At 40.3% G+C, this 21,230-nt stretch overlaps 1 protein-coding gene across 6 annotated transcripts in view; it reads right to left on the reverse strand.

Moving 5' to 3' along the window:
• Nucleotides 1-21,230, reverse strand: part of LOC126354864 (ras GTPase-activating protein-binding protein 1) — a 134,878-nt gene that overhangs the window by 98,680 nt on the left and 14,968 nt on the right. For all 6 annotated transcript variants that reach the window (XM_050004867.1, XM_050004877.1, XM_050004895.1 and 3 more), the window contains exon 3: nt 7,091-7,274. In XM_050004867.1, the coding sequence (XP_049860824.1) occupies nt 7,091-7,274 (184 nt within the window). The remainder of the gene's footprint in view (nt 1-7,090; nt 7,275-21,230) is intronic.

Consider the following 21,230-nt stretch of genomic DNA (forward strand, 5'->3'; position numbering starts at 1 on the left):
CACGAGCTTTCCAAAGTTTCCGACAACTAACAGCTATCCATTATACTGGTGAGTTCATATTATCTTTTATCTCTTAGTCCACACTGTATATTTCAGTGCAGATGGCATAGGTCAATTATATTGTCTTAATCTGATCAAATATGGCGTTTTCAAATTGTGTAAGACCTGAACAGTACATATATTGAAATGTTCCTCGCCCAGCACCAAGTGCCAGTACAGCCGCTTAGTGGCAGGTCCGCAAAAACTTGTGAAGTGCCTACACTTCTTCATCTAGATGTTATGCTAAGAGCGTGCCGCAGATCGGCCAGGAGGGAGCTCTCAACAAGAACAAGTGCTATTGTCAGTAGACTACTGCAGTTGCAGTGTGCAGAATCCTCCTGATATAGAAGAAACTCGTGGCGAGTCTCGTGTTGCCGATGCACAGTTGGCACAACACAATGGCATCTTTCCGAAGGGCCTGGAAAGATTTATCCCACACTTTATGGACCTATTAATTGCTCTCAACTTTTTTTGGATTGTAGTAGCCAGCCACTCTAATTCCCAGAGCCTCAAAATATTGAGTCAAAGTTGTAATCTTATGTCTGTGCCCAGAATCCCAACGTTAAGTTGATCAACTGCAGTTGCATCTTTAGCTAAACAGTCAGCAAGTTCATTTCCTGGAATGACTATGTCCAGATGAAGGTCACTGCCATTCCAGAGCTGTACAGATCAGCCAGTAGATCCTGGATGTTGGCAACCAAAAGATTTTTGGGATAGGATATGGTTATGACTTGAGCAGCTCATGGAATTGCTAAGTCATGGAATTGCTAAGTCATGGAACTGCAACAGATCAGAAAGTTCAACCTGGCCTGGGATTTATCCCACACTTTATGGACCTATTAATTGCTCTCAACTTTTTTTGGATTGTAGTAGCCAGCCACTCTAATTCCCAGAGCCTCAAAATATTGAGTCAAAGTTGTAATCTTATGTCTGTGCCCAGAATCCCAACGTTAAGTTGATCAACTGCAGTTGCATCTTTAGCTAAACAGTCAGCAAGTTCATTTCCTGGAATGACTATGTCCAGATGAAGGTCACTGCCATTCCAGAGCTGTACAGGTCAGCCAGTAGATCCTGGATGTTGGCAACCAAAAGATTTTTGGGATAGGATATGGTTATGACTTGAGCAACTCATGGAATTGCTAAGTCATGGAATTGCTAAGTCATGGAACTGCAACAGATCAGAAAGTTCAACCTGGCCTGGGATTTGAAATACTGCAAGCCACATGTGGCCAACTCTGCGGTGTATACACTGCAGGCACTCCGTGAAGAGTGCTTCTCGTGTCCCCTTGCATGTGTAAAACCATAACTGAATCAGTCATTGACTTTCGATACATCTGTGTAGATGTAGTGGAGGATTGAAAGAAACAGATGTCAGACAAGGGTAGGATAGGCATCTTTCTTGGGGCTACAAAAGAGATCCATCCATATCACAAGACAGGGAAAGCCCACGGGGGAGGGGGCTCTTGGAACACAGACTATCAGACGCTGTGTGTAGGTCCGCCTGTAAAATATCGAGTCAGATCACAGTTGCTCTTCCCAGTTTTGGGCAATGCACAAACAGTCTGAATTGCTAGATGTGGAACAGAGTTGGGTGACATAGGTGGGTAAACATCTGATAAACTGTGACTGCGTAACTTGCCAAAGAGCTGCTGCCATCTAACACGCAGTGGTGGTGACACTAGTTTCCACCAGGAGGCTGTCAACAGTGCTTTTACATAAGGCCCCTGTTGCCAACCACATGCAAGTGTCGTGAACTGGGTCCAGCAGACTCAGTACAGACAGTGCTACTGACCCATAGGCAATAAATCTGTAGTCCAAGCGAGATAATATCAGTGCTTTGTAAAATCCCAGAAGAACTATGTGGGGTTCATGCCCCCTTGAGGAGTGACTATGGAAACAGAGAGCATTCAGCTTCTTCACGCAAGTTGCCTTGAGCCAGTGGACATGTGGCAGTTCGCGCTCAGCAGCATGGAGATGCGTAGTACAGGCGAAGATCATCCACATACAGCAATAGAGACTGTGGGATCAATTGCATTTACAATAACATTGATGGGGCAACTGCAAACAGTGTTACGCTCAAAACCAATCCCTGAGGGATTCCAGTTTCCTGTACATATCGGTTGCTGAGAATCAAATCTATCCTGACCAGGAAAAAAAAAAAAAAAAACCACACACACACAGAAATAAAACAGTCTGGACAAAAATGGTTAAACTGCCCCAGAAACCTCACTCATGCAGTGTAGATAGTGTATGACCTGCTAGGTCGTATTTTATGCCTTTTGTACATCAAAGAACGTAACACTCAGATATTGGTGATGCGCAAAAGCACTACACACTGTGGACTCCAAATGAACTAGGTGATTTATCATAGACCAGAAAGCCCAAAAGCTGCTTAGGAATTGTGATATACACCCTCCAGCTTCAAGGCACAAAAAAAAGACAGCAGCTGGCCATTCGTACGAATAGCTTACACAGCCCATTCGTCAGTGAGATTTTCCTACAGTTAGTTAAAATATGTAGGTCCTTTCCAGGTTTCAGGGCAGAAAAATAATATTTTTCCACTATTGACAGGGAAATACTTCCTCCCACCAAATGTGGTTAAAAAGCCCGAGGATACATTTCATTTTGTTGGCACAAAGATGTTTGAGCATTTGGTTGGGACACAGTGCCAAAGTCTGTAAAAGGGATGTTATATGATAAGAGAGCCAAGTGCATTGAAAGATGACAGGCGGGACTCAATACAGCATTTCTGGGTCAGGAAACGAGGATGATAATTACTGTGATTGGACACTTCACTGAAGTGTGTTGTAAAACATTCGCGAAGTACCATGGGATAAGTGCAGATGTCAACATTAACAAGGATGCCAGGAACCATCGTGGGTGGTGGATGGCCATAAATGAGGCAGAGTTTAGCCCATGCTTGAGACGATGGGGTGTGAGATCGCATAGTTGAGATATATTGCTCCCAACACTCCTGCTCCCTTTTCTTTATCAAAAACTGCGCTTTCGCTCGGAGTCTCTTGAAAGCTCCATCGAGGGATGGCACTTGTACCATTGAAGCACCCTGCAATGCTTCCTTACAGCTGTGGCTATGCCTTCAGACCACCATGGCAGCAGCACTCATCAGGATGAGTCTGAAGAGTAGGATATTGTTGCTGCTGCTGCTGCTGCTGCAGCATGTGTAATACTGTCAATAGTACCCCGTACCAATTTGAGGATATCTGTAACGACTGGCTGCGTAAGTGGCTGCTATCATTTTTCGAAGCAACTAACGTGGAGTATGTTCCAGATTGTTGTGAGTGGAAAGGGAAAGAATGATAGGAAAATGGTCATTGTCACAACAGGGATGAGCAACTGAATCAAGGGCAAGATACTCTGGCAGCAAACTGCGAGATCAGTAGCTATAAACATTCCATGGGCCACTTTGAAATGGGTTGCATCTCCAGTGCTAAACAGGCAGACATCCAATTCTGAAAGAATGTGTTCTAGTACCTGGCCTCTGAGATTTAGTGTCGCTGAACCACACAAGATAACGAGCATTCAAGTCCCCCAATAAGAGGAAGGAGTGGGGAGCTGTGACACTCATTCGAACAGCTCACGATAATGGAAAGATCCATCTGGGGGGAGATAAACACTGCATATTGTCATCCAAACTGACAGGTAGACATGTAATGGCCACAGCTTCTACTGCAGTGGTAAGGGGCACATGGTCACAGAAAATATCAGAGCGTATGAGGGTACAAACCCCATCAGATGCCCTCAAGACATTTGTGTGATTGTTACAGTATGCTTGGTAGTTTATCTGAGCAGGTAGGTGTGTTGCCCTAAATGGTGTTTCCTGATGGGCTATGCCAATTGCCGAGTAAATAGCCATTTAGCCATTAAATGACAGAGTTCGGTCAGATGGCAAAGTAACCATTGCAGTTCCATTGAAGGAATACTGGAGTCAGGTCTGAGAAAGTGGAGAATGGAAAAGATGGGTGTGATTATTTTGTTACCAGGTCGTGGTTGACCTGATTGTGCGATCCATCATCCAAGTGCACAGGCTAGACCACGACAGAGCTGGGGAGCGGAACATCCAAAGCCTAAGAAAGTAGCTTACCTTTCTGCTTAGCCTTCTTATCCTTCTGTGACTTCGATTTCTGTGAAGATTTCCCATTTTTTCTTCCAATAGACAAGAGGACCATACTTGCCTGCAGCCTGTGGCTGTTGGTCCTTGTCTTGAGAAGGGGGCCACCCTGACAGGTGTCCTCACCCTGACGCCAGAGGATGACTTGACATCTCCGGCCGCACCAATGGTGTGGCAACCACCAGTACTATAGGTGTAGGGTATGAAGGAGCTGACATTCCCTCCCCCAACTGTAGGGCAAGCCCTGGAATATGACAAAGGCCAGGAGTTTTCGTGCGAGACCTTGTCATTGTGTGGACTGTGACACAACAGTTGCAAAATTCAAGGCCACATTAGTCAAATGAAATCTGAAAGACTTTTTCCTTGCACCTTGGTAAGACAGGCAGTCAAGCACTTTATACTCTTTAATTTCCTTCTCTTCTCGAACATCGAGCATTGCGGTAAACAAGGAAGGTGTGGTTCCAGACAGTTGAACACTTTGGTGGTTGGTCACAAGGACTGCCGTCATGGGATGCTCATCCACCTTTTTTGCCCTACATATAACCTCATTAGAACAGCAGGACGACATGTGTCCTAAACTTTGACACTTAAAACATCTCATTGGAGGATGAAAGTAACACCTGACATCTCACCTATAAATCATGACCTTTACCTTCCCATGTAAAACATTGCCATTGAAGGCTACAATAGAAGCTCCAGTGTCTGCTCTATTATCCTAGGGTCCCATCTGGATGCGGCAAACAAAATGGAATCAAAGCCTTGCCAGATTAGTAGCAGCTCTTCATCAGTTTGTAGCATTAGGTCCCAATGGAAAGTAACACTTGTTATGAGGAGCAATGGTGACTGGTTTATCTCCTAACTTCACATAGGCCTGAAGTGCCCATAATTGGTTGGTGTGTAAAGTTTTGATCAGCAAAAATCCATTTCTCATTTTCTCTATTGCTGCAACCTCCCAAAACCAATCATCAATATTTTCCATGAAAAACATTGGCATCGTTGAAGCCAAACAGCCACCGTTGGTTTGGATACAAACCAAACTTGACAAACTGTCCACTTCCATTTCTCCTTGCCTGGCTCTCATCTTGACGCGTGGTCAATGACAGAAATCTGTAGGATTGTAAACTTCTGCATTAAAATAACTGCTCCTGACTGATGAGGTGACCGTTTCATTGTGGATCATCCATCCTGATGCCACTCATACCGGAGGCTCTCCCTGTGGGCAATACCCCACCAAGGTAAAGGCCACCAAAATAAAGGCCACCTGGCACAGAAGCCATTGCCTGGAGTCCCAGTACCCTGAAGTGGATAGGCACCTATTCCTTGGCTGACACAGGGAGGTCACAGCTGAGGTATCAGCAGTGCAGTCCCTGCATCATCAGGGGGATACCATCAAGAGAGTATATGACAAACCCACCACGACAAACTGGCTACCGTGCTGGATTTCAGGTGCAAAGGTAGATCCACTTGATTGGAAAGTGCAAAAAATAAAAGCATACAGCGGAGAGGTAATCCACCACAGTACGGCATTCTTCTCCAAACGGCCCGCACTTCGGTAAAATTTGGTAAGCGGAGGTCAAACCCAAAAAGGGGACAAGAATTTAAAAAGCCAAAAAATGTAAGGGAAAAGTGTTAAAAAAGTGAAAGGAGTAAAAGCCTTCAAAATTCCAAACACTAGTCACAAGACCAAGGTAAAAACTCGATGCAATAAAGAAGACTCTTATAGCAGCCTTTTATGATGAGCAAGAAAGAACCATGGGTCTATTCTAGCCACCAAAGGGGAATTGTTTTGTAAAGGATTTGGTGTACCAAACCAAGGTTAGAGACCCACAGGACTTTAAGGCTTGCAATCACAATACATATGAACATGTCACTGGGGAGATCTTGAATCGTACACAGAGAATAAAACTAAGCTTTGTGCGTTTCCTTTTCGCATGTTGAAAACCATCTGTTAAAATCTAGTACAATTTTAAAGATATTAAAAGTCAAGTTGTAAAGTTAATTTGTGAATAACCTATATTTTTGGGTTTTCTTCTTATCTTTGAAGCAATAAAGGCTGTAAGTTGTTAACTTACTCTTAACTACTACTCATTGTCCATAGCATCAGAGAAACTGCTGCATAACACATTTATCTATATATTTGTTGCACTTTGCTACTGCTACTTTGACACATATTTCAACCCCAGTCCACTCAGCATCGTCCTTTCTGCTGCAATTTCCAGACCAATACAACTTTATTATTTTGTTTGCAAACTATTTCCTTTTCAATGAGTACAGTGACTTTCTCCTTCTTACCACCAAGAAGATGGAAAGCAGCAAGCCATTATGAAATTTTCCATTATCACCTTGTGTGCCTGCATTGTGAGATATTAACATGAGCAACTCTGAAGTGGTACAAGACTGCACCTAGTCACCGCGTAACGTGATATCAGTCAGCAAACATTCCCCAAAACGAGAGTGCAGTAAACACTACTAGTATTCATCCAAAGTTATCTACAATGCTGTGGATAGAATATTTATATATATGCATGTGCGTGTGTGCAGGGGGGAGGGGTGGTGGGTAGTGGCACGGAACACACTGGCTGATTTACTTATGGAGTCATCCCTTGTTACTTACGGCACTATTTTTTAGGCACATTTAGTAGGTGATGGCACTACTTCGTAGTCTCAATATAAATCGTGCACGAATTGAAAACTAAAATATATAGTGTATTATTTCCATATGGCAAAATCTGACACTTTACTAGAGTAAAATTAGAATAAAGTACTCCATTTACCAGTCAGTGGAAAGAATCAGACAGTGCTGACTTACCGCACATTCTGCTTATGCTTATCGAGTTCAAAAAGTCAAAATTACATGTACAAAAAAAGGATTACTAAATAAATGCTGACAAAGTAATTGTACACATCCAATGCTGTAAATACCTGGACAACAACACCATCTCCAAGTGTTGCCTGAGAATCAACTTGACTTATCTTAGCATGACAGTCATGAAAATTAAGTTGTTGAATTTTTTGATGGATCTGCTTTTGTCCAATCACAGGTGTCGTTTCTCTATTGGGTGCATCTAGACCGCCATGTACAAAGGAGGAATTATTGTTGTAAAACCTGAAAGAGAAACGGGCTTAATAAGAATCCATTCCTCCATATTAAAAACAAAACACATATTCAAAAGTAACAGTGTCAAGAATGACAAGTGAAACACTTCTTCAAAACTTCAGCAACACAAAAAAATCTGTTTACATATCTAAAGCAAGTATGAATTACTTCACATTCTAATATTCTGCCAAATGAAAGTCAAAATTTCCACAGCAATGAGAAGATCTGGTGCTGCACTGTTTGAAAGTAAGTTAGTACTAACACACCTGTTGACAGCCATCTAATGTTTATCTACATCTAAATCCATATTCTGCAAACCACTGTGAAGCACATTGCAAAATGTATATGCCATTGTACCAGTTATTGGGGTTTCCTCCCATTCCATTTGTATATTGAGTTTGGGAAGAATGACTGTTTAAATACCTGTGTGTACTGTAATTAATCTGATCTTGTCCTTACGATCCTTATACGAGTGATAAGCAGGGATCTTATATATTTCTAGAATCATCATTTCAAGCCGCTTCTTTTAATTTTTTAAGTAGGCTTACTCAGGATAATTTATCTCCGGGAGTCTCTGCCACTTCCAATTTATTTAGTATCTCTGAGAGACACTCCTACGGGTCAAACAAACTTGTGACCATTCACACTGCTCTCTTCTGCACATGGTCAGTATCTTCTGTTAGTACTATTTGGTACAGGTCCCAGGTCCCACACACTTTACTGATATTACAAAATAGGTCACCCGAGTGATTTGTAAGCTATCTCATTTGCAGACAGCTTGTTCTCAGATTTTCTCAGTACTCTAACAATAAACTGAAGTCTATCTCGTACTTTAACCATGATTGGGCCCATGTGATCATTCCATTTCATATCCCTACAAAGTGTTACATTGAGGTATTTGAGTTGGCTGATCCCAGCAGTGACTCAGTGATATTACAGTCATAGGTTAATATGATTTTTTTTTCTTTCTGTAAATTGCAAAATTTTACATTTTTGAACATTTAAAGCAAGTTGCCAATCTTTGCACCAATTTAGAATCTTTTTAAAATCAGAAAACGTTTATGCAGCTTCTTTCAGACTGAGCTTCATACAAGGTCTGTTCAAAAAATTCCGGAACTTTGTCCACACACAAACACACAAAATATATATATATATAGAAAGATTTATGATTCTCTTAATGAACATCTCATTCTCATTTGCGCAATAGAAAAGCTCTTCACAGATTGCGAGGTGAAGATCTTTCTGGTCTTGATATGAGCCGTGGAACAAACTTGGCGGAAAAACAATGCATACCAAGATGCTGTGACAGGATTTCATGACAACATCCAACTGAAATGATGTGTTCCTCTGCAACCTCTAGGACAGTTAGTCTTCCATTGGCATGCACAATTTTGTTGATGTTCCTGACAAGCATCGTCAGTAGACAGCTAAAGGACAGTCTGAATGAGGGCCATCTTTAAACTTCTGTCCACCCATTTTTAGAGTCTGAACCATTCGTAACATCGAGTACAGCCTAAGCACTCGTCATCATAGGCTTCCTGCATCATTTGGTGGGTCTTCGAATGGTTTTCTTGAGTTTCACGCAAAATTTAATGCTGACAAGTTAACACTAACTCCGCCATCTTGAAATTTGCAAACTATGCTATACAATGTTCTATTCAATACGGCACTGAACAATACCTAACATGTGTGCAACAATGAAACTTATGGCAGTGACACACTAAATAGACGTGTGCGCGGGGATGTGAACTGCATTTAGCTCTAACACACCATTGGCGTGAAATTATGAATGTCCCGAAATTTTTTTAACAGACCTCATAGATAAGCATATCATCTGCAAAAAGTCTGAAGTTACATCAATATTGTCTACAAAGTTGTTAGTATACAACATAAACATAAAGGGTGCCAAAGTACTTCCTTGGGGCATACCGGAAGTTATTTTTCCGTCTGATGATGGCTCTCCCAAGTAACAAGTTGCATCCCCCCTACAAAAAAATCTTTTATACAGTTACATATTTCACTTGATACTCTATATGATCGTACTTTTAGTCTTATGTCACACGAAGGAAATGCAAATTGGGTTTTCCACTATTGACGTATCTGGAATCCGTGATGGGTTGGCATGGAGGTGGTCATCCTGTTTGAGGTATTATTCTGTTTGTTTGAAGTCTGAATACATTTTATGGTTGTACTACCGGATGGTTATTTTGTGGATCACTTCTAAATACTCTTCTTGAAAACAGATGTGACCTGTGCTCTCTTCCAACAACTGCACTTAGGAGGAGATCTACAATAGACTATAGACAAATTCAGTAAAGAATCACATAGGGATTCTACGTTACCCTGAAGCTTTGTTCTACTTTAACGATTTTAGCTGTTTCTCTGCACCGCTGGCACTAATACTCATTTCACTCTCCTTTTCAGTGGTATGAGAGTCAAATTGAGGAAACTCTCCTAGGTATTCCTTTGTAAGCGAAGATTTGAAAATAAAGTTAGGCTTTCAGCTTCCACTTTGCTACCACCAACTTCAGTGCCACTAACAGTATTTACATGTAGGACAAGAATTCCTTTTTGGATTAGATTCAGTTTCCACTCCACAGATGCAAAAATGAGATGATTTTCATGGGTGTGGAACATGTCAGAAGTATAATATAAAGAACATAGAACATCTGAATATAATACTCACTTCCCTGATCATTTGTCAGGAGATTGTCAAAACATGTTAACACATTACAGTAAACTGAAGCTGCTAATATCTACAGAATTAATACACTTAAAAAGAAACATAGTTATGCACTTATAATAAACTTATCATACACAAAACACCTAATCTTGGGTGTTTTGACCAAGTGCTGTCAAAATTGAAATCTGACAGACATGTTTATTTAAGCTGTCCTAATAGTCCATGTTAAGACATTCATCTATAGAGTGAAAGGATTTGGTTACCAAAAAGTCTTTCAAACTCTGTTAAAAAGGTGCTTTATCTGAAACCAAGTCTAACACGCACACAGTAATCACATGACCATACAATGCTGTGTTCAGTGCACCTTCGTGCTGTTTACTTGCTTTATCCGTGTTCAGTTTTTGACAGGCTATCTTACCACTAAATCTGAAATGGGTGCGATGAGTATTTTCCCATGCGAGAACCAGTGGTTAGAATACCCAGTTAGCTGAACAGGTTTCTACAGGATTTTCTTGAATTTATACAACAAATTAGTCTTATTACATCTGACATCACTTGTTTCGCAAGTACAGACCTGTTAAGACGCCTTATAAATTCTGTGGTATGTCCTCCCCAACTTTCTTATCAAGTTGTAATCCCAGAAATGTAACACACTCTCTCTTCTATCTGCATTTCTCTTTATGTTACACACATGCTGGAAGGAAATCTCTTACAGGTTCTGAATTGCATATGGTGGGTCTTTTTAAAGTTCAATGACAGCGAATTAGCTTTACACCATTCATTAACATCAGTGAAAATCTGATCAGCAGCCATTTCTAGATCTGTACTTTACCTGCCGTTTATTGCAATGTTTGTATCATCTCCAAACAAAACAAACTCAGCATCTGGCAAAGTAACAGACATGAGGTCATTAATGTACAGAAGAAAAGCAATGGAACCATGAGGAACACGACCTGTAATTAATTTCCAATCAGATGAAAACTGTCTGCTTACTCCCCAGGTATTTAGCAACGACGCCCTCTGTTTCCTGTTAGTTAGATAAGACTTCAAACCATTTTGCAGCACTGCCAGTAATGCCTTAATATTCTAATTTCCTTAAGAGAATGTTGCAATTCACACAGTCAAAGGCTTTCACAGATCACAGAAAATGCCATTAGGCTCCAGTTATCTAATGAATTAAATAAATTCTCACTGTACATGCAAAAACAGCCATCTCTATATTTATTTAATAAAATTGCAGCCAAATAGCCATATACAGTTACTTTGCTTAACATTTTACATATTCATCTATCTATTTCACTCTTTTACCGCACAGTTCTATGTGATACCGTTCACAGGCGACATTACACAGTTCACATACACATGTTGTGGTTGGGTTGTGATAAGTTTTGTTTTTGCAGATTAGATGATGAAAGCCGTGAATAGAAAGTCTAGTTACGACATGTCGCTGTTCGAAGTTTGGTGCTGTCCATGAGCGATTCGTCATTGCTTCGGTACCATAGAACACCGGCCATATTTTTTCTAGTTTGTCCTCCATGATCTTCAGTTGCTTTCCAGAAGACCTGGTGTATGGCATCATATATCGAAGTCTGATGTCTTCAATTAGTAATGTCTCTCTCGCTAGCAGGTACACTAGTCTAGATCTTGTTGTCTTTGAGAGACCTAGTGCTCTTTTTAGATGGATCAATTTTACCTTTTCTAGTGTTTCTAGATTTCTTCTGTCTGGTAGCCCCATATAACCTCCATCCCATAGGCCAGGATGGGCACGATTTTTGTGTTGAATAATTTCATGGATGTTTCTAGACTGAGTAGGCGGATGTTTTTGATGTCCTGTATTGCTATTATTGCTTGGGCTGCACGTTCTGTTGTATTTTTTGTGAAGCATTTGGCTGTTGGTTGCAATGTCACTCCTAGGTATTTAAAGTCTGATGAGATTTTTATTTTTTGTCCTCTGATGCTGATTTCCGCATTCTTGGGTGTCTTGCCCCTTTTCCTGAAAATTACCATTTCAGTCTTTGTTATGTTTATGTGTAGTTTGTGATCACTGCACCATCTGTCTATTTTCTCAATGATCCTCTGCAGCTTCTGTATATCTGTTGAACCTACGGCTATGTCGTCAGCGTGTGCATATACATACACATCATCTTCATTTTCTCCAATTCGGAGTACTTCTTCAGTGGCAAGAATGTACAGCAAAGGGCTCATTGGGTCACCCTGTAAGACTCCGTTCGATTGCAGAATGGGGTTCGAAAAAGAGAGGTTGTCTGATATTATGATTAAGTTGTATTTGAGGATTGACTTTATTATTCTTGCCCATACGCTATCTTCTCCCATTGTGTTTTGCAGTTTTCGGACTACGAGATCTCTTTCCAACAGGTCAAAGGCTTTGGTAAAGTCTATGAACACTGTGTAGAGCATTTGCTTCTTTTGTAGCACTTCGTCGATGATGTTTAGAAGAAGCCTGACTGGGTAAGTGTTGATCTTCCAGATCTGAAACCCATTTGTCATTCTGGGAGATGACTGTCCACAGAGGCTTGGATTTTTTTGTGTTATTATCTTTGAAAACATCTTGAAATGAGTACTTTCCAGGGCTATGCCACTATACTTGTTTGGGTCCACTGGGTCTCCTCTACCTTTGTAGAGAACTTTTCTTGTCGAGTGTCTCCACTGTGTCTGAATTCTTCCAAGTTCCAGGCATTTGTTAAATAGTTTGGTCCATATGTGTTGGAGGGCCTCTTTTGCACCTTTTATATGTTCATTATGTATATAATCAGATCCTGCTGCTTGCTTGTCCTTCAGTGCTTTTATTACTTCTTTCACATCATCTTCATTTAGAGGTTCCCATATATTGTCTTTTTCCTTAGTTTGATGTTGTTTCTCTTTCTTTGGGGGTGTTTTGATTCCTCGTTTGTTCAGTTACTTACTGAAGTGGTCTTCCCATTCCTTCAGGTCTATATTTGGTGTATGAGCCATTTTTCTTGGTCTTGCTGCTATGTATGGGTCTTTCTCTGCTTCATCTGCTTCTCTTTTTGCCTCTCTTTCTATGTATTCTTTTTTCTTCTCTTCTATTAGTTTCTGTAGATTCTCCTCTCCTCTGCGTACAGTTTGTATGTTTCCTCATCATGCCGGTTTCTTAGTCTGTGGAGCGTTCTTAGAACAGTGTTCCTTTTGCTGTAGCATTCAGCATAGAACCATCTTTTTGCTGTCCTTGTTTTGGGGATTGTTTGTATCACTGAATTTTTTAGGTCTTCTATTTGGTCTGTTGCTTTTTCAAGGTCTCCTTCCTCTATGAAAGTTTCTGTGTGTGTTAATTGTTCTTGCTGGTTCATTAATTTTTCTTGGAGTCATGCCATATTGGTTGAATAATTCCTTCTATTTCTCCTCTTGTTAATGCGATATCAATGGTGCTTTTCCAATTGTGGCATATGTATGTAGGTATCTGTCTATCATTAAGTAGGGTGAAACCACCTTCTTTCTAGGGTTTCAGCAACTAGTTTTGTTTTATAGTTTTCTGTGGCTATTCTGCAGTTGAGATCGCCTGTCCCATTGTTTGATGAGTGCGACTATTTCGTCAATTATTTCTACAGCATTTGTGTGCTGTTTAAAATAGGCTGCAATTTAATTTGTGTTTGCTGCTTTACTAGCATACTACTTTCTTGTTTTATGATTTTTTTGGTGGGCCTTCTCTATATTGGAACCCTTAAGGAACCCTAACTGTCACTTGAAAACGAAATTCTTTGCAGTCAGCTGCTTAACAGGACACTTGAAAACAACCTTTTCAAATATTTTGAAAATCCCAGAAAAAAATGAAATTGGATGATAGGTTGAATGTATCTTTCTATCTCCCTTCCTGTCAAGAGGCTTACATTCAGCATATTTTAGCCAGTCTGGAAATAGTCTACTGATAAGGGAGGATTGGACAAATAACTTGAGGTAGAATTCAACTGAAATGAACACCCTTTGATGAACTACGTTGATGTGTTACCATAACCAATAGAAGTTTCTGATTTTTAAGGATTTTATAATGGGTGCTACTTGTTTTGGAGGAGTCGTTTCCATTTTATTGAAGTTATTCGTAGAGACTGGTCTCAGATATCCCACAGCACTGTTTACTGAACCTGATGACCCCAAACTGTCAGTAACAGAAACTTGTTTTAAGAGGTTTGTAACACTACATACACTTGTTACCAATGTCTCATTTATTTTAGAGCTATCTGTTCCTTTTCCTTTCTGGTTTCCGCCTGCCTATCCCATATACTCTTTATTTTGTTGCTGAAGAAATTATCTTTTTCTCATAACAAAACTGCTTATATTTCTGGTTTACTTGCTTCAAGATATTGCAGTATTCTTGGTAATGCTAACATCAGAGCTGTTCCTAAATAGTATATACACTTTTGTTTTTTGTTCACATGATACCTTTATACCTTGTGGTTTATTTTTAGACTTCTGTTAGGTTTCAGTTACCTTGAGGGGAAAACAATTTTCAAATGAGGAAGTAACTTTATTAATGGATGTTTTGTATTTTCCATTTGAGTCTGAAGAGACCTCTATCCAGTTCATGTATTTGAGCAACCTCCTAAAATCCTCGATTTTTGACTCATTATTTACACTCCCATACTCAAGATTTAATAGAGTTTATATCCCAACAAGTTTCAACATTTACTATAAGATGCTACACGTCATGATCAATAGTCCACTCACTATTTGTTTTGTGATATGGCTTTTTCCCAAAGATTTGTCTACAAAGATATTATCAATGACAGTCTCAGAATAATTACATACCCTAATTGCAAAATTCATGGTAGGTATTAAATTTAATGACAGTGATTCTGATTGCAGTAATGTTTCACTGACGGAGCTTTTCAATAAACCCACATTTGAATCACCAGCAAAAACTATTTCTTTGTTTTTCACCGTGAGATGGGACAACCAAGCTTCCAGAATTTCTTATTAAGGACCGAAATTTCTTGAAGGTGCTCTGTATATACTTACTTTGGCTTTGTGACAGATCATTTGAGCATATTCAACTACAATCATCACCGAAGGCTTCATGCAGTGCTCTCATGAAAGCCAAATGTGTTTCATTCAGCCTCTCTCTACCTATAGCCTTATGCTATCTATCATACAGTAGTCTCTTATTTGGCTATGTGGGACAATTAAGGATGTACATGATATCCAATCATACAGATATGTAGGAACATTTTATTCTACCTTACCAAGAGCGAGGTGGAGGCATTAACCAATTGTAAAGGAAGTGCCTTATCTTTTACTGGTCGTTTGTATTGGTGGGCAAAGACTACAGAAACTGACAGACCATTTACTGGTTAATGCCAACAGCCATGCCATAATGGTAACTCCAGACCCATCAGATCAGTGAAGTTAAACCTGGTGAGTTTGACTAGCACTTGGATTGATGACTGACTGGGTCTACCAATCCCTGTTGGCAAGTGGGGTGCATTCAGTCCTTGAGAGGACATTGAGGAGCCACCTGACTGAGAAGTAACAGGAAAGTGGCTTGCTGACCACATGCCCCTCCATACAGCGATGCCTAATAGCTGAGGTTGACACTGTGGTCTATCAGTACCACTGGGCCTTCCAAGGCCTGTTCAGATGGGTTTTTTACCTTTAGTGGTTAATAATTGGTCCATTTTAATGGGAAGTATTTTCAGTCACATCAGCAAAGCACAGAAAATGTAATGCCACTATCAAAGTGCAATTTGTTTTATTCTGCCTGGGTAGTAGTAGTTCAAAATTGGTATTGTGTATCCTTTCAATCTCAATAGGCAAGTAAACAATTATATTTGTATGTGGATCCAAAACAGGCAAGTCCACAGTTTGTTGTTGCTGAGGTCTTCAGTCTAAAGACCGATTTAATGCTACTCTATCCTGTGCATGCCTTTTCATCTCCAAATAAATACTGTAACTTACATCCTTCTGAATCTGTTTACACAGATACTAACATGGTAACACCATATATAAGGAATCCAATGCAAGATTCTTAAGACACGGGGAAACAAAATAAAGCAGCCATTTGAGAAGACAACAATTTGAAAAAAGCATACGAAGAGGTCTAACAAGTCTTCAAAGTGGATGAAAACAACATGATTTAATAGCAGGTTCCTGAGCCAGTATGATCCAATTGGTAAGCTGATATCTTTAAGATTCAGGAATTCCGTCCACAAGACACAATTACTCAAATGGCGATGGTGATCAGTATTCTGCGAGAATAGTGGTGTACAATTTGGCACAACACCTAGTAACATCAATCTGTCACATCTGTATTGCATGTATTTTGAAAGAAATATTAAATATGGCACAGCAGAAATTACATGAAGCCAAACAACAGTGCACAGCATACATTGTTTTATAAAAGAGTTAGAAACAGAATCTTAGTCTAATGACATGTCCCATTGCTGGCAGTACAGCGAACTACTGGAGCCACTGGTGTGGGAGAAACTCGTGACAAAGTATTTTTTGTCTCTCACTGCACAGAATATATATTACACCCACATATTGAAATATTACAGTGAACAATCTATTAATTTGGTTTTTTCTTTCTGTATGTACAATGTTAACACAATCTGTTTCAATTTTAAATGTGTCCTCTGTCTTATTAAGTCAAACAAATCTAGGCTGGAACAACATGGAAAGGGTAGATTGGCCAAAGTCCTTCAGAAAACCTTTACACACACACACACACACACACACACACACACACACACACACACACACACACACACACTAAATGTACTACAGTGTCTGGTCTTAATACCTAGACACAGTGGCCGTGTGTGTAAGAGTTATGCTTGTGTGGTACAGTGGTTTGTAAATGTGAGAGTTTTCTGCTTCTGAAAAAAGAATTTGAAAGATGAAATATTTCACGTATTTTTCTTCATTGTGCCCGTCTGTGAATCAATACCTCCACTACATGGTGAGTAGTGAGCTACACTTTCTACAATCTTACAGCTTCTTGTAGTTTTGGGCAAGTTTGCTCTGCAATTCCTTTCTATCATTCAAACAAACCTCCACTAATCATGATAAGTGTGTAATTAATTTGAACTGGAATGTAAATTTAAATCATAGCGGAGGATTACAAGATTTAATGTCCCTCAATTAGTATGCCATAGTGAGCTGTGGCCAGCTGCCATTTCTCTGCCAAAATTTTTCTGGCTGCCAAGTTCTCACTCCTTTCCACACTAGGTAGCACTAGTGGCCTTGCCAACACTACCTCTAACTGCACTAATCATTTCTGATAGAGTTTTCCCTGTCTGAACATTTGTAAACCACTCCATTAATTGTTCCTGAATAGTATAAAATGTGTACCCACACTATGACTTCACAATTCCCCAGCTGTACAGAGTCAACTGGGGTACACAGAACTTCCCTGACCCCTGTACTGAAAGTAATTACCTAAGCCCCAACATTTGGGGGGAAAAAAAACATTGAAGAGCAAGGCAGAGAGTACCTGGCACAGAGTACCATATATTACGGTGGTTGTAGTGTTCCACTCACATGTAGTGTGTGGAATATGAAAAGAGTTATTGTTTAAACCCTTCTGTGAAAACTGCAAGAACTTAAGATGCGTCTTAACTGTGTGTAGCAATTTATACGAAAATGACCTTAACAAAGTCAACAAAAGCAGATATATTTTCACAGCTGCAGAGATTTAAAAAAATGAAACAAAACATTCTCAAGCTCCATCTCTTAAATTATTACCTAAAATTCATCATCATTATCCATGCAACAAGCTACCATTTAGCTCAATTCACTATGAACAGCATACGCACACTGCAAACTGAAGCCTAAAGAACTCCACCGAGTTCTGAGAAAATAAGCAACAAATGGCATACAACAGAAACACACACACACAGTAGGAAACACAACAGAAAGACAGGCACAGAACCTAGCATACATAACTAATGTGTTAGCCAGCTGTAAACTTGCAATTATTGACAATCTGTAGACCAAACTTGTAGGAACTAAAGAACCAGATACACAGAGCATTATAAATGTAACACTCAACTTTTGTATACAGTTTTATTGATCAGAAACAACACCGAACAAATACAAAAATTGATACGAAAATGTTTAAAACTAGTAATAGCTTGCAAGAAAAATTAATACTGGAAGATAACTGCGGTATTCTAAAATCAATAGTCCAAGGAAAAATGTACTAAATGAATACATATCAGCCTTCAACAGAACAACATTATCTGCCATAATAGAAAAATATTATAAATAGCCCCCCCCCCCCCCCCCGTCACACACACACACACACACACACACACACACACACACACACACACACACACACACACACACACACACACACACACACAGAGAGAGAGAGAGAGAGAGAGAGAGAGAGAGAGAGAGAGAGAGAGAGAGAGAGAAGCTTTGAACTTTGTGGACCACCCTTCAAGTTAACACACAAAACATAACATATGAAGCACTAAACAAATAAATAGCAGACAATCACACTAACAACCAATTTTTTTTGTGACAAAATAAAAAAAAAAATCAGATCTTCCATTAACAAAGAAAACAGTGTCTTAAAACATTGAAAATGACAGGAAACAAGGGTAGAGAATCAGGAATCATCAGATGAAGTGCCCATTATGTGTATCAACCCTTGCAAAATATGATTCTTAAATGTCTCTTTTTTACACGTATACAAATAACTTAAATTTACTGCAACGAGGTGGTCAGTGGCACAGCAGTCAAGATGAAATTCTTCATCTACATTTATACTCCACAAGCCACCCAATGGTGTGTGGCGGAGGGCACTATACGTGCCACTGTCATTACCTCCCTTTCCTGTTCCACTCACGCATGGTTCGTGGGAAGAACGACTGCCGGAAAGCCTTCGTGCGCGCTCAAATCTCTCCAATTTTACATTCGTGATCTCCTCGGGAGGTATAAGTAAGGGGGAAGCAATACATTCGATACCTCATCCAGAAACGCACCCTCTCGAAACCCCTACACCAAGCTAAACCGCGATGCAGAGCGCCTCTCTTGAAGACTCTGCCACTTGAGTTTGCTATCCATCTCTGCAACGCTGTCACGCTTACCAAATAACCCTGTAACAAAATGCACCGCTCTTCTTTGGATCTTCTCTATCTCCTCTGTCAACCCGACCTGGTACGGATCGATGAGCAATACTCAAGTATAGGCAGAACGAGTGTTTTGTAAGCCACCTCCTTTGTGGATGGACTACATTTTGTAAGGACTCTCCCAATGAATCTCAACCTGGAACCCGCCTGACCGACAATTAATTTTATATGATCATTCATTCCACTTCAAATTGTTCCATACGCATACTCCCAGATATTTTACAGAAGTAACTGCTACCAGTGTTTGTTCCACAATCATATAATCATACAATAAAGGATCCTTCTTTATATATATTCACAATACATTACATTTGTTCACGTTAAGGGTCAGTTGCCACCCCCTGCACCAAGTGCCTATCTGCTACACATCATCTTGCATTTCGCTCCAATTTTCTAATGCTGCAACTTCTCTGTATACTACAGCATAATCTGCGAAAAGCCGCATGGAACTTCCAACACTATCTACTAGGTTATATATATATATATATATATATATATATATATATATATATATATATATATATAAAAACAAAGATTCCAAGACTTACCAAGCGGGAAAGCGCCGGCAGACAGGCACATGAACAAAACACACAAACACACACACAGAATTACGAGCTTTCGCAACTGGCAGTTGCTTCGTCAGGAAAGAGGGAAGGAGAGGGAAAAATGAAAGGATGTGGGTTTTAAGGGAGAGGGTAAGGAGTCATTCCAATCCCGGGAGCGGAAAGACTTCCCTTAGGGGAAAAAAAGGACAGATGTACACTCGCACACACACACACATATCCATCCGCACATACACAGACACAAGCAGGCTTGTGTCTGTGTATGTGCGGATGGATATGTGTGTGTGTGTGTGTGTGTGTGTGTGTGTGTGTGTGTGTGTGTGTGTGTGTGCGTGTGCGTGTGTACATCTGTCCTTTTTTTCCCCTAAGGGAAGTCTTTCCGCTCCCGGGATTGGAATGACTCCTTACCCTCTCCCTTAAAACCCACATCCTTTCATTTTTCCCTCTCCCTCCCTCTTTCCTGACGAAGCAACTGCCAGTTGCGAAAGCTCGTAATTCTGTGTGTGTGTTTGTGTGTTTTGTTCATGTGCCTGTCTGCCGGCGCTTTCCCGCTTGGTAAGTCTTGGAATCTTTGTTTTTAATATATATATAGTGAAAAGCAATGTTCCCATAACACTCCCCTGTGGTACGCCAGAGGTTACTTTAACGTCTGTAGATGTCTCTCCATTGAGAACATGCTGTGTAATGTTTGCTAAAATCTCTTGAATTCAGCCACACATCTGGTCTGATATTCCGTAGGCTCTTACTTTATTTATCAGGCGACAGCGAGGAACTGTATCGAACACCTTCCGGAAGTCAAGGAAAATGGCATCTACCTGGGAGCCTGTATCTAATATTTTCTGGGTCTCAAGAACAAATAAAGTGAGTTGGGTCTCACATGATCGCTGTTTCCGGAATCCATGTGGATTCCTACAGAGTAGATACTGGGTTTCCAGGAATGACATGATACACGAGCAAAAAACATGTTCTAAAATTCTACAACAGATCGACGTCAGAGATATAGGTCTATAGTTTTGCCCATCTGCTCGACGACCCGTCTTGAAGACTGGGACTACCTGTGCTCTCTTCCAATCATTTGGTACCTTCCGTTCCTCTAAAGACTTGCGGTACACGGCTGTTAGAAAGGGGGGGGGGGGGGGCGGCAAGTTCTTTCGCGTACTCTGTGTAGAATCGAACTGGTATCCCGTCCGGTCCAGTGGACTTTCCTCTGTTGAGTAATTTAGTTGCTTTTCTATTCCTTGGACACTTATTTCAATGTCAGCCATTTTGTCGTTTGTGCGAGGATTTAGAGAAGGAACTGCAGTGTGGTCTTCCTCTGTGAAACAGCTTTGGAAAAAGATGTTTAGTATTTCAGCTTTACACGTCATCCTCTGTTTCAATGCCACCATCATCCCAGAGTTCCTGGATATGCTGTTTCGATCCACTTACTGATTTAATGTAAGACCAGAACTTCTTAGGATTTTCTGTCAAGTCGGTACATAGAATTTTACTTTCGAATTCACTGAACGCTTCACGCATAGCCCTCCTTACGCTAACTTTGACATTGTTTAGGTTCTGTTTGTCTGAGAGGTTTTGGCTGCGTTTAAACTTGGTGTGAATCTCTCTT

Source organism: Schistocerca gregaria, chromosome 1, assembly GCF_023897955.1.
Source record: "Schistocerca gregaria isolate iqSchGreg1 chromosome 1, iqSchGreg1.2, whole genome shotgun sequence".
Classification (NCBI taxonomy): domain Eukaryota; kingdom Metazoa; phylum Arthropoda; class Insecta; order Orthoptera; family Acrididae; genus Schistocerca; species Schistocerca gregaria.